Source organism: Propithecus coquereli, unplaced genomic scaffold (genome assembly GCF_000956105.1).
Source record: "Propithecus coquereli isolate 6110/MARCELLA unplaced genomic scaffold, Pcoq_1.0 Scaffold386, whole genome shotgun sequence".
NCBI lineage: Eukaryota > Metazoa > Chordata > Mammalia > Primates > Indriidae > Propithecus > Propithecus coquereli.
In genome coordinates this window covers 2,079,930-2,107,354 of record NW_012149574.1, presented here as the reverse complement: position 1 = coordinate 2,107,354, position 27,425 = coordinate 2,079,930, and the positions used below count along the sequence as shown (strand labels likewise).

Here is a 27,425-nt window from a genome sequence, read left to right as displayed (position 1 = left end):
TCTCTTTACACTCATTTTTATTAAACAAATAAGGCTGGTAGTGGAACATTTTTTTATTGAATGCATAAACAGATAAGTCCCTTTATTAGAGAAACTGTGAGTATTGGTGAATATGGTCAATGGTCACATCTATGAGTTATTTCTTTAAAAATCAGAACCAATAATTAGGATAGATTCTATGTTCTCTTCATTACATTGTGAAGTGCCTTGTGTAGTCATATTCTATTGTTGGAATGACAGCTTGTACAAATTTCAAGAAAATTAGAAGATACCTAAAGGTCTTTAGCTAAGGAAAATAACATTTGTAAAAAGTTCTGTTTTAAGCCCACATAGTAATTATCCATTTTATTAAGCAATTCATTTCTCAGAAAAAATATATGACAAAATCTTACATTGTCTTATTAAAGAAATTCAATCATGCAAATTTGTCTTTATTTAACATAAGGTTCTCTATAACTATTAAGACTGCCTGACCACCCATTCCAATATTTCAATTTGAAACTTCTTCATGAGTTCATATAGGCACAATTACTTTGGTATATAGAATAAGGACAAGGCTGTTCATGTAAATGAGTATAAAATTTACCCATTCACTTGACCCTTTGACTGTTTACGAGTTTGCTAGAGTATGCTAGAAAATGAGGCAGCTTAAAGAGTATAAAGCACTATAGCAAAAGAGAAAAAAATTAAATGGAAACCCTTCGTAATGGACAGATTCTTAGTATTTGTACTTGCCATAGAATCTGCTATACTGGACTTTTTTTTTTTTTTGAGACAGAGTCTCACTGTGTTGCCCGGGCTAGAGTGCCATGGCGTCAGCCTAGCTCACAGCAACCTCAAACTCCTGGGCTCAAGCGATCCTCCTGCCTCAGCCTCCCGAGTAGCTGGGACTACAGGCATGTGCCACCGTGCCCGGCTAATTTTTTCTACATATTTTTAGTTGTCCAATTAATTTCTTTCTATTTTTAGTAGAGACGGGGTCTCGCTCTTGCTCAGGCTGGTTTCGAACTCCTGAGCTCAAACAATCCGCCCGCCTCGGCCTCCCAGAGAGCTAGGATTACAGGCGTGAGCCACCGCGCCCGGCTTATACTAGACTGTTTTTAATAAAATCCTGAATTTTTTTCTATGTTCCATTGCACTTAGAAACATTAAGAGCTTACTTAATTTTTACTGGGGGTAACTGATGACTCTCTTATGAATAATACAGAATCTTCCAAGTTGCTACTTAGCCTTTAACAGAGATGAATGTGCCAATTATGCACAACAAACAGTATGATTTCAGTAGTAAACGTGGCTCAGACTGAAAGTTCTTGGTTTGTTTTAGTATCAAATCAGTGAAAAGTTCCTCTGAGGGACACACTTTTTTAGTGATGCCTAGGTTATCTACAGCTTTGAGACAGTGGTGACCCCTCAGTCTACATCTAAACACTGAGTAGCATATACCACTAAGTCCAATATCAACCTAGCAACAAACTATTAATAAGTCAAGATATTTAGCATCTAAATCATTCGCTTTGCTTCTGATGAATCCACACTGTGAGTACATGTACTACAGAATCCAACAGCTTGCTTGGGCATTAACTTTAATTTATTCCTCTTGTCAACCCAAGAGAATTGTACAGGAGAAGCACAGTAAGATATAAGAAAGGTGTGCTCTTCTCTGGAGAAAAATGAATATACTACATTTTAACAATCTCTAAAGCACTTCATGCAGTACACTACTTTTCAATTAACCTTTATTTAAGCTGAATTCTTTACTTCAGGGAGACCTCAGATTGACACAATCTAACTTTACTTTTCCTGATGGGAAAGCAAATTTTTTTTGGTAACATGTTAAATTGGAAATGTACTTAAGAAGAAAATACTCACGTTATTCTAAATTAGTAGGTTACCTCTGTAACAAGGTAGAGCTAACTGGTACACACAGGGACATGTTCTAATCAACCAAACAAGGCATAACTATCACAACACAACATTTTCTAAATAAATTAAAGATTTCCACCAGGACTTCCAGATTGGAAGGGCTAAAAGAAGTTATAGGTACTATGTCATTGAGGTTACACTAAATTTCTCAAAAAGAAGAAAATAAATCCTAAGAGCAATTTTGTCAACAATCACACACACAGGTAAGGATACATATGAACTCCAAGTTCTCCCCCTCCTTCTGCAACAGTCTCAATGATTTTCTTCATCACCTCAGCATGCCTAAAAGCAAAGAACAAATCTTATTAGTGTAGCCCAATTAGAACAAAACAGGAAAAGCATGTATTTGTGTTTGTGAAGACATCTACCTTATTACTGCTGGTAAATTAATCTTTAACATATAATAATTATAAAATATTTTACCCTCTACTCCCTAACAGGTAGGATTGTTGAGCCATGCAGACAGTTTTATTGGGAGAGGGGGTAATTTTTAAAAAGCTATGGTAGTCACAACAAGCACAGTGGCATTACTTAGCTTTCTGATAATGGGGGCAGACAGGAGAGACAGAAAACCCAAGAAGGGGAAACTATGCCGAGGGATAAATGTGGAGTAATAGCTATCTGCTCTGAGAAACAAAAAAGGATCAGACTGGCAAATTCAAAAAAGCAAACGGTCAGAAAAGCAAAGATATCCATAATCTTGTGATTATGACTTTTTAAATAATTAGCTGAGAATAAGCCTAAACTGAAGAGGGTTCAAGAAAAGCTAATTGGTCAGGGTTAAGTCTGTATTTTCTCTTTGTCCTAACAAGTATTCTAAAATTTATCTGATTCTATTTAAAATATTTTTTTGGCTTTATATGAAGAAAGGCATTTATCTGAAGGTTTTTATCCTATCCACACATCTTTTCACGACCAACTGGTGTCTCTCCCACACTACAGAAAAGAGTGGTATCAAAGTTAACTATCTGGGCATATAATCTAAGAAAAAGGAAATGTACAAAAGAAATAGTCTTTCATACATACCTTGCCTTAAATAACGCCACTTCAGTTTTTATGACTATATCCTTCATGACAGAAGCAGTCAACTTAGAATATGAGAGTAAATGTATTAGCCCAGAGATCTGAAGGCACAGTCCAAGGCAGCCCATAGAAAGGCCTAAAATATCCTTGAAATTTCATTTTATAGGCCCCCAGCTTTTTTGCCACGTTTACATCCTATTCTGTAACCTAGCTATTTATTTTATTAAAAATGCTTAATCACTAAATTGTTTATCTCTTCTTCCCCAACTGAATAAAACTTATATCTCAGAAAGAAACATGCTTCAGTTTGATAAGCACCGTCCTAAAACCTCAAACCAAAACAGAAACCAACAGAATAACTCTCAAAAATGAAAATCTTTTATATTAGGTATTTCAAAACTAAAACTAACAACTCCTGAATCACCTTTTATGGTTAGCAATATTAAAGTTCTTAAAATAAATAAACTGAAGAAATAATCAAGGCTTTCCATGGGATAAAGTTTAGGAGTAAAGAGGCTGCAGAAAATGAGAAAAAGAATATTAAAGTTTTTTTTTTGTTTTTTGAGGTTTTTTTAACTAGAGGAAGGAGAAAACTAAATATTTTATCAAATTGGTCAAAGGAATATCAAAGTTTTCATCAAAAATACTGTTACTAGTATGTTACCAGTATTTTCCAATAAACTGTGAAAGTTACCTATTAGAAATAACTAACCCAAAGAAATTAGCATATAATATCTTTTTCTTTTTTTTAAGAAAAATTCTAAACAAATCATGTACACAGGCTCAGCTTCATTTATTTGGCCCTGTAAAAAAACATACTAATACAAAGAAAATCACAAACTATAAAATATATTTCACTTGGTAAGGCTGAAGACCTCTCAACTGAAGAATAAAGGTGTATAAAAACTCCTCATACATCTCCCGTCACTAGCCAATAAGAGAAGATAACTAGGGCACCTAGAGTAACCATAAGGTTAACATTATCCTCTACATTCACAGAAAGACTCATCAATAATAGAACCATATCTAAATAATGAGTATTTTTAACTTCAAAACAGGATCTTCCAAACTATTCTGGGAGCTAAAGAAAGGAGTAAAATCATGAAGATCTATTTTATAACTGAACACAGAGAACAAGAAAATATTCTTAACATATTAAATTGGTGAGGGTTTTTCCTTTTTCTTACATATTTAACTAAGTACAAGAATATTTTTAAGGAAAATGAAAGAGAATTTTATTTGCTAATTAAGTAATGTTTTCTGTTAGGGTACCATGTTTATAGATATCCAAGCAATAAACCCAAGAAGTATATAAACACACACACACAAAATACATGTATCTCTGCATATACAGACCTGCATGGGTGAACTGAACACATAGGAGGTGGTGGGAGATGAGGGTGATTTTCAATGGTCACTGTTTTCTTCACATGATCTTGACTGATGTCTTCATACATGTGCTCAACTGTTAAAGGTTGCCGTTGCTAAAAGCATAAAAAATATTTGAAATTACTATTTAAAAATTTAGCCTCAACCTCAGTTTATATTTATTCCCCCATCCTACTCACTTACAATTTAGAATTTTAGACTATGTAGAATTGTTTTGGGGAAAATTTACAATTTATTTATATTAACAGAGGGAGGAGAAAAGTCACATAGTCAGCACATCCAGGCTATGTGACACAGGCCACCAAGTTTTGCAGAAAAGATACCACAAAAAGGAAGGTTCATGGCTGTCAAAATATTGTCCTCACTTTATAACTCATCTTTTAGGAGTATTTTATTTTCTTGCTTCCCATTTATAGGGATCCTGTTGTAAGAATGACAGGTTAAACAAGCTGATCTGATTTCAATTATCTTTTAATTCAATTAAGTTGATGAATTAAAAAGGTTTTGTGTCGTAAGGGGAAAAAAATACATGTGACATGATCATTTTGTAAATGACTACATATCTAACAGACGTAATCCCAAATATGCCAAGTTCAGTTTCCGTCACATTTTAAAGGAAACTTAGAAGCCAAGGAATAAATTGCAACATTATTTCAGTTTAATAATTAACATTATTGTCACATTAAATAATTCATAGTTTATTCAAAATAAGAAAGAATCAAGTATAATATTAATCATAAAATTGTAAAACAAATGATTTCTAAAATTTAAAAAGACCATAATTTATACCCATGGACCTAAATAAGAAGGAATTAAACCCAACAATTTAAAATATTTGCATTAAAATATTTTTATTTTACCTCATCATAGCCAAACAACCATAGTCGCGGTGTCTGGTAATATTTATCATAAGTGATGTAAAGGTCATAAGTTCTGGTTTGCAAAATAGCATCTTCACCTCCAGCATCAGTTTTAGCTTTACAAGCTTCTACTATTTTTCTTGTGTCTAGGGTAGCCTGGAAAATAATGGAGAAATATTTACAACCATTAAATCAGTATGAATGTGACATTCTAGAAAATCTATTTTTCCCATCCTATGTTGTGTTTTTTTTTCTCAAAAGTAAATGAACTTTAAACTCAAAGCTAAAAGTTTATTTGCTATAACCAATGTAAACAAATAAAAATTTCTATGAAAGATCAATACATTATTAAGAACACTAATCCCCAAGTTAATTCATTAAAAATTAACTAAAGAAAACTCAATTTACAAACCTCATCTGTTTCCAACAATCCACTCTCTTCATATTCTGTTATAAAAAGCAACAAAAGATTAATCAAGTTCTAGAAAATTCCCCAACCCAAATTATATGTTACTTCAGAGTATCATTCAAAAACTGGAGTTTTGCTTTTAACTGAAGATACTGAATATGTGAGCTAATTCTATATTTCAAAAGCAGCAAATACTTCACATGACAAAAGCCCAGAGAAAGTCAGATTGTATGAGGCTTGGTCTATGTTAGTCTATTAATAATATAAATTGACATAATAATACTGTCGAGTCTTCAGTGACTCCACAGGCTATTTATCTAACTGCTTAAGTATGCTCATTAAAGTCATCAGTGACTTCTACTTTGCTGCATCCAGTGGTAAATTCCCAGTTTTCATCTTAATTGACCTCTCAGGCACATGTGGCATGACTTATTCCCTGCTCCTTTGAACACTGTTTTCTTGACTTTTAACATATTTTATTTTCCTGGCCTTCCTCCCACCTCACTAGCTGCTCCTTCAATACCTCTTATGCTGGTTTCTCTTCATCGCCTTTACTTAAACACCATAGTAACCAAGAGCTCAATTCTTGGACCTTGTCTCTTCTCTATCCGCACTTACTCCTGTAATAATTCCACCTAGTCTCAAGGGCTTTAAATGTTGATGACTCTCAAATTTATTCCCTAACTGCACAGTTGGATATCTTAATTGTTTACTGGATGACGAATGGGCACTGAAAATATCACATGTCTAAAACTGACCTCCTGACTCCCTCTCCAAAGCTAATTTCTCTTTTAATTTTCCCCATCTCAGTTAATGCCATCTTTCTAGATGCTCAGGTCAAAAACCTTGGAGTTGCACTTGACTACTCTGTCTTTCACATCCACATCCAATCCTGCAGCAAATCCCTTTGGCCTTACCCTCAAAATATGTCCAGAATCCTACTGTTTCTCATCATTACCAATGTTATGACCCTAGCCCAAGCCACCATCATTTCTTGTCTACATTATCAAAATAGCCTCCAAACTGGTGTTCCTTTCCCCCTTCAGTCTATTCTCAACAACGCAGTCACAGTCATTCTGTTGAAATGTTATATTATGTCAGTACTCTATTTAGAAAAACCCTCCAATGGCTTCTTGTCTCACTCTGAGTTAAAGTCAGGACCCTACACTATCTGGCCCTTCATTGCCTCTCTGATTCCACCCTTTACTACTCTCCCCTCACTGCTCTCTAGACGTAGGCTCCTCCTCACAGTATTTTATATATGCCACACATGACCTCACCTCAGGGCATTTGCATTCTTCTCTCAGATTTCCAAATAGCTCTCACTTCCTTCCAGGCTTTATTCAAATGGTATACTCTCAATTAAGTTTTTCTTTACTTACTTAAAAATTACAACACTCATTCCCACCCCAAGGTTTCCTTTCCCTTTCCCTCGTCTATTTTTCTCCCTAACATTTATAACCATCTAATACTGTATGTATTTTGCTTATGTATTTGATTGTCTTCCCTAATTAGAATATAAATTTTGTAAGACCATTTCTACTGATTTCTAGCACGAAGAACAGTACCTGATGTATACTGTATTGCTCAATATATACTGAATAAATGAAAATTACCTTTTATATTAGATACCATCAGCATTGTTTTTTGAGCAAAATTCTATATATAACAATTTTTTCTTAAACTCTATCCAAGGAAAATGTAACGAACACACTAAAAGGCTGTCATATATGTAAGACAGGCCTATAGTTTGTACTCTAAAAACAGCGCTTTACTCACAGGGTTCTATGCCATCCCCATAATTCCCATCTTGGCCAACTGTATGCCATTCAAAGACAAATGGAATCCAGAAACAATACTTGTGCCAAAAGGTGATAAATTTAGTTTCTGACAACTGTGAGACATCCAGGTGGAAATGAAACTGAACAAATAAATCTGAAGTTACAGAGATCTGGGTTGGAGGTTCAGATATGGAAGTTGTGAGCATGGAGATGGTATATGAAGGTGCTGTGAGCAATTTCTGTTACAAGTAACTCAGATTTCCTCAAGGAACAGGAATTCATCATAATAATCTCACTAAAAATTAGGAAGAGAAGAACGGCTAGTTTCATGGGGACTTGAAAGTAATTTGGGAAACCAAAGTGAAAGGTACTTTTAGCCCAGCAAATACCACTTGCCATTATGGTGCTTCAACTCTACCTGGCATGATCTTCTACTTCTGTAAGCTACAAAACATCTAGCTCACCCTAACTTCTACGTAGTTTTGGGATTCAACTACCTTACAGCCTCCAATGCTTGCCCTCTGTTTTATTTTTCCCAATATTCTTTTTCTTTTTCCAACTTATACACACACACACTCTCTCTCTATTCATATATGTATTTTTTTCATACTCATATTTAAACTCTCATAGACAATCCAATATAATTTATATACCATCTTTCGCACTGCACAAACTTTTACGCCAGACCACAGTATGCCACTACAGAAACCGTAATAGATAAAATCTGGGAATGTAGAGAGTGAGCAAGAAAAAAAAACGGATTACCATGAAACAGTAACATTTAACAACTGAGCAAATAACAAATGAACCCCAAAAGAAGATTTAGAAGAGTCAACAAAAGAAGAAAACCCAGTGTCATAGAAACCAAGGAAGGAAAAAAAGGATGTGGTTAACAGAATCAAATAATGCAGAAAAGGTAGTATTATATAATAGATTAGATTTAAGAAGGGGGTCACTCTGGTGATAGCTATTTCTTCATCTATTTTTAAATACATAAGGTTTCACATGTATTAAAGATTATCACACTAATGAAATATAAAGCTTTGAATAGTCATGTATCACAGACTTGTATTACTTGGTTCTGTTAGGATAGTGGGTTTCTATCTCTTGTAACAATAATTCCCTAATACAGTGATTGTCAACTGGCAACCCTAGGAAAGTTCAGAATCTTACAGAACTGTAAGGGGATTCTACGTAGTTGAAAAGGGCCCATTAAGAATTACCATCTTTAGGTTTTAATACAAAGATACTACCAAAAAGGAGAAAGGAAATACAAAATGCACAAGTAAACTTTGTTCTGCTCTGAAATAATTAGGTTAAGAATGAATATCTTATAGCTTTAAACTGCATTAAAAATTTATGACTAATATTTATCCTAGCAGAAATAATGCTATCCAAGATTATGTTCTAGGTAAAATAGAAGAGTCTAAGATGAAGATAAATTTCAAACTAAACAAAATCCTCCCTAGGCTGCTAAATGTTAAAACAAACTCAATGGAGAATGTGTAATCCACAAGAATTACAAATATTCCACAATCGATATTCTAGTAGAATTCAAGCAAATCTAGAACACAAATACCTTCCATATCTGCAGCTTCTCCTTCATCTTCCTCTTCTTCTTCTTCACTTAGTGCTGAACAATCTTGGAGTTTTATACTGTCCTTTGAAATTATATTTAAAATCACTTAAATATGTTCATTAGTTCAAACATTGAACACCCATGTGCTAGCATAGCAGTAACTACTGTGAAAATAAGAGCGGTAAGGTGGTTCTTATCCTCAAGAAACTCAAATTCCAGTGGGGATGACAAACCCATATATCAATTATTAAAAGTAATGTGTTAAGTGCTATGACTGAAAAATATCGAAGGTATTATGAAAGCACTAAGAGTCATCTAACCTCTTTAAAAATAATTGCCAGCTGCACTCCCAATAAAACAAAATTTTTAGTTAGCCAAATCATTAGTATTAGAAAATCAGTTCAAAGTTATGTTAACTTATACACATATAATTTAAAGGAATAAAAGTGTATATATTTATAAATCACAATAAATTTATAAGCTAAAACAAATTATAAGTCACACACTATGTTTTTAATTTGTTAATATCCTAGCCGAATTAAGCAAGTTATCAGTTACTGGACTTTACAGTTATTACAACACATTAGATTTCAGTTCGATTTCTTAACTATTAATATATTAACACTACAATGAAAGAATAATGCTAACTCAATGACATCCCTAATATGTAGTTATCATTTTCACAAAATTAATATTCTGAAAATCTGAAATCAATATACTAATAGTAAGTGAATAAACTGGACATCCAGTTTCACCTAAGTTATGTTTTACTTAGGGGTGGTTTTATTTACCACTAGAAGCTTAAATCATATGTACCATTATTACACTCAAAATGTGAAACCACATAAGAGAGACTGCCAGTGTCTGGATAATTATTAGATGAACTAGTATCTAATAAACTTATTATTAAAGTTTAATCATGCTGCCAATATTCATATATGACATAAAATACAATAGAAATTAACAACCAAGATTATTGACACTTGCATCTGGATGGCAAGTATTCTAAGTACTAGGTTATAAAAAATAATATAAATTCTATATTAAATAGGAAATGAGAACAAAGATATATTCTAGCTGTAAGTTATTCTAAATATTCAGACGTCAGCAGGACGTAAGGATGTTAAGTAGATAACAAGTACAATAACCATTATTGTATTTATTAAAAATTCTTGGAAGAATTACCATAAACTCATCCAAAACAATGCTATCCACATTACTCTACCGTTTATCATTTCCAGAGTCTGAAGCATATACACTAATGGCCAGAGTAAATAAGATCGTTTGAAGTAGCAAAGCCACTATGTGATTTCTCCTTAGTCATTCAAACTCTCCAAACAGTCGAATTTCAAAAGTATGAATTGTCAGGCCAATGAACTTAATCTTAATCCCCGGCAAGCATAAAATTATGTATTGAAAGAAATAAAACTTGTTTTAGTATCTAACACTTTCTGTTAAACCCATCACAAATTGCAAAAGATTCAAACGATAAAAACACACAAAGAATATCTTATATTAGTAACTTGCTCTAGCCAATCCTTCCGTAAGAACAATAGGAACACAATTATTCCACGCAAACAGCCTATCCTCTAAGTCTGTGGTCTCCAACCCCAGTGGCTGCAGAGTTCCTTCCCCTGCCCCACCCCATCCATGGAAAAATTGTATTCCACGAAACCGGTCCCTAGTGCCAAAAAGGTTGGGGACCACCACTCTCAGTGACTTTTAACTTTTAAAAAAAATAATTAAGGGTGAATGCATATTATTTTTTCATATACTTTCAAACAAGTACAGGTATATAAAAACATGAAGACAACTGTAATCAATCTAGCCAAGAAATGAAAAGTAATACAATACATACAGCCTAAAACAACTGAAAACTTGCAAGCGGAAAAACTCCACCCAATTATGTATTTTGTCTTCCCCCCAAAATAAATCATACAATGAAACTTAACTGATTTAGCTTTCATTCATCCAAAATGTGATGAATCTGAATAAGCTAAAGTTTGTATCTAAATTTTCAAAAACAAAAACCTCCAAATTACCATTAAAGAAAATACATACAGAAGAATTGCTTACAATATTTAAACTATAAAATTTAAATATTAATGTCATTAGCATCTACTGATTAGCAAGTAGATACCCCCCCACAAATAATCTACTTACACATTTGGTACCAAACATACTTAAAAAGAAAAAGCCATCTCTTTTAAACTAGCCTAGAAGTCTTTCCAACTACTGAAAATTAGTAGTTTGTACAACTTATAATCTCAAAAATGTTTTTCTTAACCATACTATGAGGAAAATAAGAGATGCATTAGAAAGCAATGGTGTTTTGGTATGTTGATATAGAAAAATGAGAGGGGGAAAAATAGCCGCAATTTAAGAGTTTGTGTAAGAAAGAGATGAGTGATCTTAAAATATATATACACATAAGCACATAACTAGGTCATTAAATTTAGAAATATAACTAATTAACCAATACCTTGTTTTCCAGTGTAATCTCCTTAACTGCTTCAGTTATTCCTGCAATACCTGTTTAAGATTCAGCAGAAAATAATTAAAATTAAATTGTAAACATCCTATTTAATTGATTAAAGCAATACAAAAAATACTTAAAATTATCTAAATTCTCATAACTCCTCTGAAATAATAAGGCGAATATTACTAGCATCTATATAAATGAACTCCAGTAGGAATAAATAATTCCGAAGGCACCTCCTTCAAATTAAAAAACATATACTAAAAAAAAAAAAAATACTAATTTAATGTTTTACCATGAATTATCCTATTCTATCATTCTTCCTTGTTTGAGTCTCTATCACAATATTTTCTAAGTGAACAGATTAAAAGACTATAGGATTTATATTTTAATTAAACCTGCAACAAAATTTTCTCAAAAAGGTACTGGTTATCTTGATACAGGTTGAGCGTCCCTTATCTGAAATGCTTGGGACCAGAAGTGTTTCAGAATCCAGATTTTTTGTATCTTGGAATATCTGTATAAATACTTACTGGTCAAGCATCCGTAATCTGAAAATCCAAAATGCTCCAATGAGCATTTTCTTTCAGCGTCATAATCAGCACTCGAAAAGTTTTGGATTTTGGAGCGTTTCAAATTTTGGATTTTTGGATTAAGGATACTCAACCTGTAAACTATTTGTTTTAGAAATCTAGAACATTCAAAGATAGTATTATATCGTACTTATACGGGGCTTTCAACTAAGTGTTTCCCCATTTTATTTAATCCTTACGAACATTATACTGTGTGAGGCAGTTAGAGTGACTGTGTGCCAAATGAAGTCCCCAGAGAGGTAAAATAATCTGCTTGTGTCTCACACCCAGTTAAATGAAGAAACTGGGGTAAAAATCCATACATGCTGACTTTTTGTTCAATTCTCTCTCCCGCATACCTCACTGAGCAAATACCTCAGAACCTACTTGTCTCAATGAAAGTATTAAGCAGGTTGCAGTACCACCAGTCAGCTATACAACATTTCTAATTGAAAATACCTGTCAGTGTTCTCAATCAAATAGTTTAACAAGGACGGGAAATACAATAAGACAAAAGTAGCTAAAGTTACTACAGAATAAAACCCAAATACAAAATATGCTTAGCTCCTTTGTAAATCTTTTAAAACTTTGATATATTTATTCAACATGCCTAAATCAAAGAATTTCACAAATGGAAGATGTCAGACTCTGCAGATCTAGTGTAAAACTTTTACTTCATAACAGTTTTTGTAGAAATTACTGTATAATAGGTATGATTATTTCATAACATTAAACCCAAATCTAACGAATTGATATTACAAAATGATTCCCTGAATCCTACATATGAAAATAAAGAAAATAAATCTCTTCAATTTGTCAAAATAATTATATGTAGTAGTATCCCAATAAATCAGACTTTTCTAAAACAAAGACATAATTGGTAAAGGAAAATGAAAGCTCAAATTATTCTAATGAAGGTAATATTCTTAAGGGTTGAGATGGTTAATTTTATGTCAACTTGGCTAGGTTGTGGTGGCCAGATGTTTGGTCAAACACCAGTCTAAATGTTGCTATAAAAGTATATTTTAGATGTGATGAACATTTAAATAAGTAGACTAGGTAAAGCAGATTATCCTCCACAATGGAGGGGAACTTCATCCAATTAGTTTAAGGCCTTAGAAGACCGAAGTCCTCCAGAAGAAGGAAATTCAGCCTCCAGACTGCCTTAGGACATCATTATTATGGAAGCAGTACAGTTATCTTGGGAGTGGGTTCCTGATAAAAAGATGAAGTTCAGCCCCCATCCTCTCTCTCACACATCTTTCTTCACTAAAGTGATGCCTTCTGCCATGTATGACGCAAGAAGGCCCTCACCAGATGTGGCCCTTCGATCTTGGACTTCTCAGCCTCCAGAACAGTTAGCCAAATAAATCTCTTTTCTTTATTCATTACTCAGCCTGGGGCATTCTGTTATAGCAGCAGAAAACAAACTAAGACATAGTTTAAAGCTAAAATTCGATGAGTATCTTTCATAAACATTAGCTAGAATTTACTACACTAAACGAACTGTAGTATAATGATATGTTATTATATTTTCCATATATAAAAATGATGTTATTTGTTCCCTATTACCAGGGAAAACTTTTAGTTGCCAGTTGAATTTCTGTAGATTTTTGTCAATTTAATCATATTGACACCTACTTATCTCTGTGATAAATACCTTTGAAATACACACCTGGGTTTTGGGACAGTGATTAAGAAACAGACTACAACCAGACAATAGAGGAACTCATTAACTTGACATGAGAAACAGTGCTAGAAAAATGGTTCTAGCCAGTCAGCAGAGAATGTACTGTACTACCGATGTGCTGCCAACATCTTCCAGCCACAGGAAAACTAAAGCAGAATAGTTCACAGATTTTAGAAAGATCCAAAAAAAAAAAAGTCTAACAGCAACTACTCCGTGGGAGAAAAAAAGGATCATTTTTGAAATTATTTTAATCTGTTATTTCCTCTATGCCTTGATATAACAATATTTAACTCATTAATAAGCAAGTAAGTTTCAGATTAAGGAGCCCAAGTCCTCAATCTGTGCCTATTACCTCCATAAGGAAATAAATGGAAGCATTTCTTACACAGAGTAGAAGAGAAACTGACTGAAGGAGGTACTTTTCCCTCTGCAGATTACTTGGCCCTCTGTCTACTGCAGTTGAGTCTCAATGTGGGGCAGCAATTTTTCCCCTCATGGAACATTTAATAATGTCTGGAGGCATCCTTGGTCGTCACAAGTAGGGAATACTACTGGCATCTAGTAGGTAGAGGCCAGAGATACTGCTAAACATTCTATGATGCACAGAAAATAAAGAATTATCTGGTCCAAAATGTCAATAGCACCAAGGTTGAGACACTCTGCTTTATTACTACTGCTGAGGATATACCTCCTAGTCTTTAGGACTCAGAAGAAGAAAACTTGGTTTTAGTACCATGGATTTAAATTTAGAACACATTTTCTTCATCAAAACTAAGTTATAAATGGTAGTTAGATACTACAGCAGCACATAGTAATAGTTACATAAATACAATGGTAAAATAGGATTTTAGGACTTGGAATAAAAAAAGCTTATTCAGGGTTTCAAACATACACTTATGAAAGCCTTGAATTCAATTTGTTTAACAAATATTTATTGAACTTCTATATCATACGTTATGATAGATATTGAGAATTCAACAATAAATCTCTACCTTCACAGAGCTTATAGTAACTAAAATTCTTTTCAGTAGTAATTCAAAAAATACTTAAATACTTTTAGATGCCAGTTCTCTAGTTAGAACAAATATGAGTTCAGTTCCTGTCATGGAGGGGATCATATCCAGCAATGAAATGACATGTAAGCAAGAGATTCTACTGCTAAGTAGTATGCATACTCAGTATTTCTGATTGGCGTTATTATTTCCTCTATTTAGAAATAAAAAAATAATATGGATATTTCCAAATTGCAACGGAAGTAGCAGGTACTATAGACATTTGGCATACTCTAAGGGCACTTTTTTTCTAATTTGTCCCTTTGCTTTTTTCATGTAAAAGTCTACTGGGACAAAACTGTGCCTTTAAATATCCTGTTTTTTTAATCAAAGCTGTTATAAAAGGTTGTAAAAGAGTTTAAAACAATTTAAACTAAATATATGCCAGTCTATTTTCCTCTTACCTGTGTTGTGGTATGTATCTACCCATCCCCCATCACCATCATCTTCTTCAATAATAGCTTCCAATTCATCTGAATATTCCATTTGTTTGCACCGCTTGTAGCATGGCACTATTAAAACAAACAAAAAAAAAACGACGACAGCACAGCAAAGACAGTTACTAGCACATAATCTGCTAACCATAAATCCATTAGAAAGATAGTTTATTCCATAAAATATAATATTTACACCAATAAAATATTAAGTGAATATATTTTACTTTTAATGAAAGTCATTAAAACTTATATTCAGGCCACAGACACATAATTATTTAACCACATTTATCTTTCCCTAAATTGCATTGTCAGAAGACAAGTAGAAAGGCTCTGTTGGGAGTGTTCTATGCAATTTTTTACCATGATGGTCTGTGAAGAACAGCAGGCCAAAGCCAGAGATGTCATTGTTCAATTTCAGGCTAAAGAATAATACCATATTTGTTGGAGACCAGCCTGAGCAAGAGCGAGACCCTGTCTCTACTAAAAATAGAAAGAAATTAATTGGACAACTAAAAATATATAGAAAAAACGGGCATGGTGGCGCATGCCTGTAGTCCCAGCTACTCAGGAGGCTGAGGCAGTAGGATCACTTGAGCCCAGCAATGTGAGGTTGCTGTGAGCTAGGATGACGCCACAGCACTCACTCTAGCCAGGGCAACAGAGTGAGACTTTGTCTCAAAAAAAAAAAAAAAAAAAAAGAATAATACCGTATTTTAATGGCTTTACTCTCATAATGTGGTACCACCTGTCATACTCCAAGGTGGTAGAGGTGACCTCTGGTTTTCAGTGTTAAGATAATATTCAATATGAATTTCAAGATTCATATTTAAGTTTCAGTTATTCACAATAAAGCAGTTTAAAATTGACCAAATTGCTAAATTTTACTTCCTTATACAATATTGGTACAAAGTTCTCCACACAGCAGATTTGTCAATTAACAGGTATTATTACTCATAAGCCTAAAATTGAACAATTATAAGATAAAAACATTATGGTGTGGGTCAACAAATTACAATTAATCTGATTTTTTTAAATAAGCAGGATATAAATTACCATTCCTAATAAAAACTACGCTGCAGGAAAGAAAAAACTGCTGTTTTATATATATATTTTTTCCCCTTGCCCATAAGTAAATTAGAATAAAAATCAATGTATTGTTTGATTAATTAGGGACTTTAACACCTTTTTAATGTTGTTTTTAAATTAACTTCATACAACACTACCTGTTTCAAAACATTTTTTGTGCCTATAGGCAATCCTTCAATGAATGGCACAATGGATAATGAAACCTTTACCTTTGAGCTTTTAAATGTCAAAGATAGTACCAAATTCATTTTTCATGAAAAATTTAAGTCTGAAGAAGATTAAAATCAAATACCTAAAAAGATTATGATTATAAAATCAACTTTAAAAAATCCAATTAGAGTAAGTCCAACTTTTCTTAGGGATCTCCTCCTTCGTATCTTTACAACCAGATCTTTTGGCAAAAAGGAAGAGGAGATAAAAATCAACTAAGGAAAAAAATATTCCAGCAATAGAAAACCTGAAGCTTCATTCATTTCCAAATGAGAGAAGCTGTAAGCACAGCTTTAAGCCAAAATTAGGATACGTGCTAAGAGTTTTTCTTTTTGTTAATATAACTCTGTGCAAAATTTACTAAGGTATACAACATAATTCTTACCATTTTTGGTAACCAAAAATTGTTTGCCTGTTGGTAGGTATGCCTTCACTTTCACCTCCTCCCCTGTAGCCCTTTAAAAACAGTGAAAAGCACCAAAATACAAAATATATTTTAAAAGGCAAATACAGAACATAAGATATTACATATAAATCTCAAAACCAAAGAATCTACACTCCTGAGAAAACTTTTTTAGAACTGATATGGGGACACCATATGTCAGGGCATGGAAAAGCACAACAATAATATAAGTGAAACATACTGATACAGAGCTAACAGAATTAGGATTAAATATTAGACCAAAAAGGTAGAATAATAGAGAACTTAATTAAGCAGCCATTGTGTTTGCCTCTAAACAAAAAGAAAATGCTGCTCCTTAGTGAGCTATAGTCTACTGTATAATCTCTCAGATTTTTATTCCTGAAGTACTGTTCATCTTGAGAACAAGGCAAAAAAAAAAAAAAAAAAAGGCTACATGATATTACGTAACAATGTAGGTGTTTGGCAAAAGCTGTTCCTGCCACTGTGTTAAAATTGGAACTAAGAGACAAAAGACGCTCTGAATAAGATGATAATATTGAGAATAATAATGCTTGAAAATAAACAAGAAAACCCTTTTATTGACTGCTTGTTATGTATAGGACTTAGAACTACAACGTGCATTATTTTCAATTAATCCTCATAACTCTAAAAGGTAGGTAATAATAATATTCCTGTTTTAGAGATAAGTAAACTAAAGCTCAAAGAGATCAGGTTGCCCACAGTCACAAAACCAGAAGGTGGAAGAGCCAGGATCAAGCCAAGCGACTCCAGGGTTCCTACTCTTGAAGAGTCCTTCCTCTGTGGGTCAGAGCCAACTATAACATTCCTGAGCCACTCTGGCATCTGTCATTAAGAATTTGCTCAAAGATTCTTCTATTGGTCATCTATTGGAATTGGTCAGAGCTGGGGTGAGCATAAATTTGAAGTTCTGCTGCTTTTCCAAGCTTCAGTATGAAGTTAAAATCACAGATTTGAGAACAATATAAAGCCAGGAAATGCCCAAATATCATTTGACAGTCTTCTAGGATTTTTTGACTAGTCCTAAGCATCAAATTCAATGATGTCACGGAAATACCTGAAGATCTAAAAGAAGTTGTTAAAATAAGGTCATGATAGCACTTGTGGACATTAAGCATGGAAATAATCTGTTTCTAGCACTGTTTTAAAATGAATTGTTCCTTTGGCTTGGCATTTCAGCCAGAAGTATGGACACCGAAGTGGAGTGTGACTGAGTTCTAAGTTAGAATAAAATTACTGCAACTATCACAATTCATAAAACAGAAATATAAACCAATAGTACCTGCTAAAAGATCCTGTCCATATATACAAACCCCTATAACAATCCTATAAATCAAACACTTAAACTACTTAGATAATTAATGACTGACAAAGATATCTCAATAAAGACAATGCACATCTATCATATTGAAAAAAATGCTGTATCAGTTCTTTTCACAAAATGAATATTGTGTTAAATTTTATATACCTATTTGACTTGAACTATATTTAGGTCATTAAATATGAAATGTCTAATTTTGAATCAAAGTGTAGATTATATCTTAAACAAGAAGCAGTACAATTAATCAAAGTATGCACCTAAACTATCAACATAGTTTTGCCATCTTAACAGTAGCTTATTTATGCCAGCATCAAAGAAGCCCAGAGAGCAAGTGGCAATGAAATGACAAAAGGCGTTTCCACAGCTTGTTGAGAATTGACTATTTTTTCTTGCAAGAAGTAGTCCAAAGCCTGAAGAAGTGGTAATCAGTTGGTGCAAGGTCTGGTGAATACTGTGGATGACAGAGAGTTTCCAAGACCAGGTGCTTGTAGTTTGAGCAGTGTTGTTTGTGAGACATGTGGTTGAGCATTGTCTTGCAAGAATATTGGCCTGTCTCTATTGACCAATCTCAGATGCTCACAAGCACCCTCATCAATTCACTGAACTGGATGCCGTAGACATCTGCTCTAATTGAATGACCAGGTTTCATGAAGCTGTAATGGATAATACCAGCACTGGACCAACCATTAGCTTTCTTGGATGAATATTCAGTTTTGGACTGTGTTTCGGCACTTCATCTTTACCCAACCATTGTGCCAAATGCTTGCAATTGTCAAAAAGAATCCGTTTTTCACCACACATAACAATATGGTATAGAAATAGTTGGGCTTTATGTCATAACAGCAAAGAAAGGCAAGCTTCGAGATGATTTCTCTTCTGATGCTCGTTTAATTCATGTGGAACCCATCTATCCAGCTTCTTTCCCTTGCCGATTTGATTTCAAATGGTCCATTATTGTTGGAATAGTAACTTCAAACCTTGCTGCTAAATCATGTGGAGGTTGAGATGGATTCACTTTCACTACAGCTTTCAGCTCATCATTATCCACCTTGGACTCAGGTTGCCCACATGGCTCATCTTCAAGATTAAAATCACCAGAATGAAACTTCACAAACCATCAACTCACTGCGCATTCATTAGCTACATCCTTCCCGAACACTTTGTTGGTATTTCAAGCTGTCTGCGCTGCACTGCTTCCACAACGGAACTCATAATCGAAAATAACACAAATTTTTGACTTATTCATGGTTTCACAAAAACTGCTCTACAAAAAATTTGAAAGATAATCACAACCCAAAATGTGCATTTCAAAGACTAAGGGTAAGCCTTCACTGTACAAATAAAACAAGAAGTGTCAAAGTGAAATGTCAAGAGGTATTAACTGTCAAACTTAGCACTTAAGGAAATCGGACATTTCATACTTAAAACCTAAATATATAATTCATAGATCGACTGTAGCCAAATATAGTTTAAAGAAAAAAAAAACACACTCTTACTAAATCAGAGAGCTTTTATGATATGAGTTCAATATTAAACATGGAATAAAAATACATGCAGGAAAGCAGGAAAGAAAAAGACATAAAAATAAATGATTTTGATATTTTGGTCTTTTTTAGTATCTAAGAAATAATGCTCTAGATCCTCAGTCCCCAACCCCTGGGCTGTGACCTGGTACAGGTCCATGGCCTGTCAGGAAACGGCCATGTATGACCACCTGAGCTCTGCAATATCCCCTCCCCCGTGACACCCCACCCCCCCGGTCCGTAGAAATATTGTCTTCCATGAAACCAGTCCCTAGTGCCAAAAAGACTGGGGACTGCTGCACTAGATGATTAAAAAGCAATTGATAAAAAGCAGTGACAACTGCTTCAGGTACAAGTTAAATATAAAGATGAAGGGGAATAAAATAGGCCACAGATGAAAGAAAGTTCCAACTCTGGTTTAAAAGAGCTTAATTATTTAAGCTCTTTGGATATTAAGAAAAACATTATCACAATGAGAACCTTGTTAATTATAGAACCCTTACCCCCAATCAAAACTGTACTTTTCAACTATGATTGAAAAAAATGTCATTAAGGAAAAAAAAAACAAAACAAGCTGAAGCACCTACGTCCAAACAACGTGGTTAATTCTAACTTAAATAAAATAGTTCTGTCAGTACTGGGAACACTTTTCAGCTACTGTCGGGGAGTTTTCACCACAATTACTTGAAAGTAATGAAAAAACATTTATTTTAAAGAATTCTGTTATTCAGGATACTTTACAATATAATAGTAAAGGAAGTAAATCCATTTATCCCAAATATGTCCATCTTTTGGGCTAATACAAGAAAATAAAATAGGTATAACACCCGCTTGTTCTTCCTTTATTTTGAGTATCACTGTTTTAACAGAAAAACCTACAGAAGAAAGTTAAACTGGTCATTCTAATTTTCATGCACTAACTTATTTTGCAATAATTCTGAAGCCATACCTTTTACTAATTTTCTGTTCTTTGCTCAATATTACTTACCATTGCCATGTTGGACAGTGGTGGACTAAGTGATCTCCAGCTGCCACAAACTATTCAGGATTTAGAAGGAATATGAAGAAAAGGGAAAAAAAATTGAACATCACTGAATGTATGGTAGTAAAATACCAAAATGATTGTCCTGGGTAACTCTGATACCTAATAATCAATTAAAATGCATACAGCACCAAACCTGCTTTACCAGCCTTGAGATTTATTTCTATTATCATTAATCTGCAAAAATGTTTAACACCCATAAAATTTAAATTAATTTTGGAAGAAAAAAACATTGAGTACTATTTTTTTAAAATTCAATTTGTATCACTGGATTTAAAAATGCAAAAAGCATACGATATCATGAAACTAATAAGACTACAAGAGTTAAAATATCAAAATCCATTTTAAGAATAAATAAAATGTGAGATTCTTACTAATGATTGAAATTCAATAAAAATCTGAAAAAAATACTAAATAGATACAGGTCTATAATGTAAACCTACTTTATTAGATCACAGTGCACATTTTTTCTTCTTCCTCTTTTATTATTTTTAAAAATTTAAGCAATGGCCAATTTGAAAGCTTTTTCATACTCTTAAAGGAATCAGTAATAAGAGAGAATTGCAGTGCCAAACAATGGGAAAAAAGAAGCTTTTGGATTGACTCTGTAAACACCTACAAAATTAAGAAATTGAATCCTCTAACAAAACTTTGGACTTTCTGAGCAAGCTGAACTGTTCAAGTTTTTGTTTTTCTGACATGAAGGACAGAAATCCCGCTTATGTCTGAGAGCAGAAAACGAAAGTCTGTTAAGCATAACTGCAGTGTCTCAACTCAACAATATGCGCACATACTTTCCCAATTACTTCTATTTCACAATAGCTCTAATTTAAAAGTTGTATTGTTCATGGGTTTATTACACAGCAAAAAATCACAATATATTTAATTTTCAAATGCTTTTCTGAGAAAGCAAGCCTATATAAAATATTGCATCTTGAGAGTAAAATGCTATCAAATAAGAATTCTGAGAATAACCTCTTTTAAGATGAATCACTAGCAAAATATATCAACTATATCCCCAAAAGAAACTTTATAAATGTTTCTGTTCTTTCATTTCAAATAATCTTTGCATTAAACTTGTTGTAAAGACAAAAACCAAAATGAAAACAATAGTTTCCTCCTCAAGTTTTAAACATTTGGGGCTCACTGCAACCAAATGCTATATTTAGTTCTGTAGCTGTCAGGAATTAACTTACTACCACCAAGAGTAATCATTTAAATCATTTTGTTTGCATTTAAATGCAAGCAAAACAAAGAATTAAAAATAAAAAATTCTTCAACTATATTGCCTCTAGGTAACAAGACTCTAATATTTTATCCCTCTAGCAGCATCCATTTAAAAAAATAACAGAAACACTAGATAGTAAGGAAAATTATAAAAAAACATAGAATTGCACCAATAATTAGTACACGTGTACATCTGCCCTCATTAGCAATGGTTATTACCTGCTTCATATATTCAAATGAAATAAAATGTAAGCTACAAATTTCTAATTGATCAATATTGCCTGCAGTAGCTTTCTCGTAGTGATTAAATGCTCTCCTGTGAGATTATCAACATACAATTCTGACTCACTCCAACAAGACAGAATCAATATTTATATATCAGTGAGCAACTCTATTCCTCAAGCTACCCTCTATTAATAGTATTCTACTTAATCGAATCATACACACATCTAAATTATTTTTTCAGATAACACACTATTAGATACTGGCTGCCCCTCTTCTTAAATACAATATTACCACACCTCTCAATGAAAACAGAAAGATAGCTGGAGTCTGAGAGGCAGAAACCCAGAAACAGTAAGAGGAAACAAATGAACAAATCAACTCCGTATACAGTGTTTACCCAAAGCAAATGATGCCTTCCCATTCTCCTCCTCCAGGTTCTTTCTAGTCTAACTCAAACCTGTCATTGTGCTCTATCCCAAGCCAACATTATATGCTTCGTACCCAGCTGGATTAGTTTTGCCTTGGATTTTTTTTTAAAAAGGGGAAAATTCATAAATTGTTTCATAATGCAATTAAATGTAACAGGTATTCGTTCTAGGATGAATTCCTGTTTTAAACAGCTTAATTATATACAATGACCACAGACTTGAATCTCTAACTCCAAACGTGGTTTAATTTGGCATTTGAAGTTAAATTAATGAAACTTACTGTAGAATAGAAACTTCAGAAAATGTCTAACCCAAACCCTTCATTTTATAGATGAGGAAACATGAGGCCTGGCCTGGAGAGCTTAACTGATTTGCTCGAGTTAGGAGAAATTAGACAAATGGGTCTAGAAAGCAGGTCTCCTAGGTTATTTCAATACCACCACATATCTTCACTAAAAATAAAGACAATTTTAGATAAATGATCAGTCCAGCAAACTATTCTGAGAACTCACCAGGATTGTGGACTAGAGAGATTCTATCACAATTAAAAATTGAAAGATCAGTTAATTCTTTGGCTTGAGACCTTGGAATTTACACCAGCAGCCTCATCACACAACATGGCTTATTTAAAAATGTTTCTTTCAAAGCAATGAATAAAATTCCATTGCCAACGAGTGGTGTTTTCAGTGAGAGTTAATGATTAAGCTTAAATAAATTCTTTGTCTTTTATTAAGAACAAAGTAAGTCTGATAAAGCCATAACTATTCACAAAACTTGAGTCTAAAAACATTTTTAGCCCTGTATTTATTTCTCTAGGGACAACAAAATAAACTACCTAAGCAAAAGAGAAGTCTTAATATACAAATTTGATTAACAAATCAAATGATTGCTCAAAATATAATCCTATGTTAAAAGTTCGAAAAATTACAATTGGCCTATTTAGCTGTTATTTCTGGCATTAAGCACTTTCAACATTACTTGGGTAGCAGAAAAAGTGAAAAAATGATGAAAAAAATAAGTATGTAGCAATAAAATATTTAAGCTGAATATTAAGAGAAAATAATATCCTAGTGAGCAACGTTTCCCAACGGAAAGCCATGAAAATTCACATCTGGTAAAGACAAAGCCAACACAGTAAACTAAAAAGTTCACTGTGCAGCTCAGTATAACACAAATATGAGTGAAGGATAAGTGACCACAGAACTCTTTTCCATTCCTTCTTCCACCCCCATTTCTAAATAATGAGGAACTAAAGAGAAATATGAGAAGTGGCGAATTGAGACAGAGGTTACATCTTTTCCTCTATGGGAAGTAGAAATTCCCATAAATCACTAACATAGTCAACAAAATCTAATTTTACTAAAATCAAATTCAAGATATTTTCTTAAAAAGCAGAGGAACCAACTAGGGTAACATAATTGTAAAACACAAAGTCTTCAAAATATCTTCAACACTCACCTCTTCTGGGGTGATTACACCTGTTTCCTTAAACTTAGATTCCTAAGGAGAGCAAAAAGAGTAATAGTATTATACTACCTTTCACCTTCAATTTAAACATGTTTTAGGGACAATTATTTGCCTGGTACCCTTCTAAGCTATGGAGCACATACAAAATATAAATATATAAAAAAATATATATATATATATTTATATATATATCACTAGTACCTGACCACAGGAATATATTAATACAAATCTAATGTAGGAAACAGGCATGAAAATCATTACAATATTATTTGATCAGTGCTATAATACCACAATGCTCTATGGAAAAACATTCAAAGGTTTAAATAAAAATGAAGCCTTATAGTGATTCTGTGAAATGACCAGGTATCTTTATTTTATAGCACAGTAAAAACATCTTAAAGATTTTTTACCCATCTTACAATTCAATGTCTTATTTAAACTGAGTAAACATTAGAAATCAAATCTAGAAATTACTTAACATTTTCCCCCATTATTCTCATCTCCACTAAGATGCTGATACAATATTCACTCCTTTAAAGCAAGGATGCTATTGATTAAATTTTTCTAAATGTTAAGTTACATGTAAGATTTTGTGGTAGGGTCTAAAAAAATGATTCATTCATGAACATTATTCATCCAACACATATTTACTAACTACATGTACCAGGCACTATTTGAGGCACTGGGGATACATGTGTGAATAAAACAGACCAAACTCATTCTTGCCCTCATAAGGAGTTTCAACTTTAGCTGAGGGGGGAAAAAAAAAAGCCAAATGGTAATGAACACCATACTACAATAAAAAATGAAGCAGAGGGGAAACTGTGGGGTAGTAGGGGAGAAATGGTCATTTAAAATAGAATGGTAAGAGAACAAACACATCACGGACTTGAAAACCATAGGAAAGGAACAAGCCATAAGGCTGTGGGATGGAAGAGCATTTCGAGCTGAGGGAAAAGCACATGCAAAATCCTGGAAGCAAGAATGTGGTTGATGAAATAATAAAAAAAGAGGTCAGGTTAGCTTAAGCAAGAGGGATCACAGTATAAAGGAAGGGATGAGACTGGGGCCTCTACAGATTAACTGGAGTCTTAAAGATGATTGTATGAACTTTGGCTTTTACTGCATGTATGTGCTCCAGACAAAAAATGATTTTTTCTTAATTTTTACTTGCTAAGAGAAGGCCACTATTTCTTTCCTGGGGATTTTGTTTTCTCTACTTCACTTCCCTGATCTAGCAGGAAACTATAAGGATTTTCTCTGTAAACCAACAGTTTGCACAGAAGTGACAAGGAAAGGGTCATTAATTCTGCTTTCCTTTTTACTAAAAATATACACCTTACACACTGAGATGCTAACACTTCTTTTTCAGTTTGATGAACGAGTAAAATGACTCCTCAAAACATAATTCTATGTCCTAAGTTCAATAAAATACAATTGGCCTATAAAATAGCCATTTTATATTTAATCTGGGGGGTCTCTTGCTCCTCTCTCACTGAAACTAAAAAGTTGTGACAATTGTGTATTATTAAAATGCTATATGCCTAGGCAGATATTCCATTCTGAAAAGGTAACATAATATGCAAAGAAGCATTTGGTACAAATGTCAAAATTATTTTCAAATTTTAAATAGCTAACTAAATAATCTTAATTAGGATAACTTTCATAGGAAACAAATACAAGCAAAACGAGAGTCGGAGTTCTCATTTACAATCGTTCCTGACTTTTTTCTTACTTGGCCCAACAAGGTATCATTTTAAAACGAGTCTTAGAAATCAGAATAAAAAGTACAGACTTAAACATTTCCCTTTGTCATGGAAAAGGGAGCAAAGTAAAACCGTCCACTATTCTTAACATATCAGAGTATTTCATCCCCACACTGAGACTGGTTAAATTCTAATTGAAAGCCTAAAAAAAAAAAAAAAACCACTAAGCAAATGCTTGCCATTCATTGACTACCATTATTCACTTTTCAGAAAGCAAAAATAAAGTTGTAACATAAAACTTACTACAAGAGTTATTTTAAAAAGTGACAGCAGTTTTAGAAAATTATCTTTGAAAATAAGAAAACAGTCACTGCTGTAATAACTATGTGTCATAATTTTTACTTTAAAAATGCTGTATTGTTTCCAATACATAAAAAATTACATATCCAGTATGGTCAAGCCGCTCCTTATTATCATTGTGTTAAGATTAACCACCAGCTGCGGCTATTTTAAAAGCTTGGGAAAGAGAGGTTTTGCTTGTTAGCTGGGTTCAAGTTTACTGAATGAGATAATGTTACAAATTTCACCTCTTTCCTCTGAAATCTAAACGAGTTGGGACCTCAGTCACAACTTACCTATTTCATACTTGTAAGAGAATTTCTATGAAACTTGAAAGAAAAGTGACATATCATTTTAGTACCAAATATTGGATTCATTTTTTAAAAAGATAAGCAAAATCCTTGTTTGAAAAACTTAAAAGGTTTCAGATGTTAGGATTTAACGTTCTTAAATCTCCTTGGCTGCCGACCACCTTCCAACCCGACACACCAAGCAGCGCAGAGTTATGACGGGTGAAGAGAAGAACACGCACAGAGCGTCGCCCCAAGTTTACCCCCGAAAAGCCAGTAAGCCATACAGAACAGCAGGGTAAGACCACGGACGGGGGCAGCACCTCTGTCCCACCCTTACCACCTTCCTACACCTTTCCCCGCCGGAAAAGACAGACTTCTCCGGCGCCTGGTCCTTGCAGAGTTGAGCATGTGTCTGACAGCCCCTGGCAAGCCCGGCCTGGCTTACCTTGAGGACCGGGGTCAGGTACTCAGCCACTTCCAGTGCCTTTCCCTTCACCGTGTTAATCACATTCTGCATCCTGGGGCCGGAGTAGCGACCGGCCCCGCGACAGGGTGGGATGGGCAGCCGGGACAGGGGCTGAGAAGTCAGAAAATGTCCCCGCTGCCGCCGACTCGCATCAGCACCCTGCCGGCGGCACCCGAGGGGACAGGACTGGACGCGACGGGACGGACGGGACGAGGGGGAGGGGCAGCGGGCACCGCGAGCGACAGCAGGGCGCGCTCCTCCTGCTCAGGCAGCGCGCACCGGCCGGGCCCAGCTGTCACGTGGCCGCGAGGGAGGGCAGCGGGGCCGAGGGGAGAGCTAGGGGAAGAAGCGGGCGCAGGCGCACCCCTTGCCCTCTCGGGCGCTGTCTTTCCTCCCTCTGCTTCACTCGCGCCTCTTCCGACTTCCCCTTCCTTCTCTCGCTCTCTTGCCGTAGCT

The 27,425-nt window shown here is 34.2% G+C and overlaps 1 protein-coding gene across 1 annotated transcript; it reads right to left on the bottom strand.

The window, feature by feature from the left end:
* ATG3 (autophagy related 3) lies at window positions 1-27,423 on the bottom strand. Its single transcript, XM_012652262.1, has 13 exons — window positions 27,334-27,423; window positions 26,949-27,080; window positions 24,157-24,198; window positions 20,765-20,814; window positions 16,876-16,946; window positions 15,162-15,269; window positions 11,447-11,496; window positions 8,965-9,046; window positions 5,608-5,642; window positions 5,196-5,351; window positions 4,303-4,430; window positions 2,137-2,205; window positions 1-272 (listed from the first exon to the last, which is right to left on the bottom strand). Exons 2-13 carry the CDS (start codon window positions 27,018-27,020, stop codon window positions 191-193), a joined length of 945 nt encoding a protein of 314 aa, XP_012507716.1. The 5' UTR covers window positions 27,021-27,080; window positions 27,334-27,423; the 3' UTR covers window positions 1-190.
* Window positions 27,424-27,425: the final 2 nt, after the last annotated feature.

Coding starts and splice junctions, on each gene's coding strand:
- ATG3 (XM_012652262.1), bottom strand. CDS start 27,020: ATGCAGAATGTGATTAACACGGTGAAGGGAAAGGCACTGGAAGTGGCT. Junction 5,352..5,607: donor GATTGTTGGAAACAGATGAG/GTTTGTAAATTG, acceptor ATTATTTTCCAG/GCTACCCTAGACACAAGAAA. Junction 273..2,136: donor GGAGAACTTGGAGTTCATAT/GTATCCTTACCT, acceptor AAAGACCTTTAG/GTATCTTCTAATTTTCTTGA.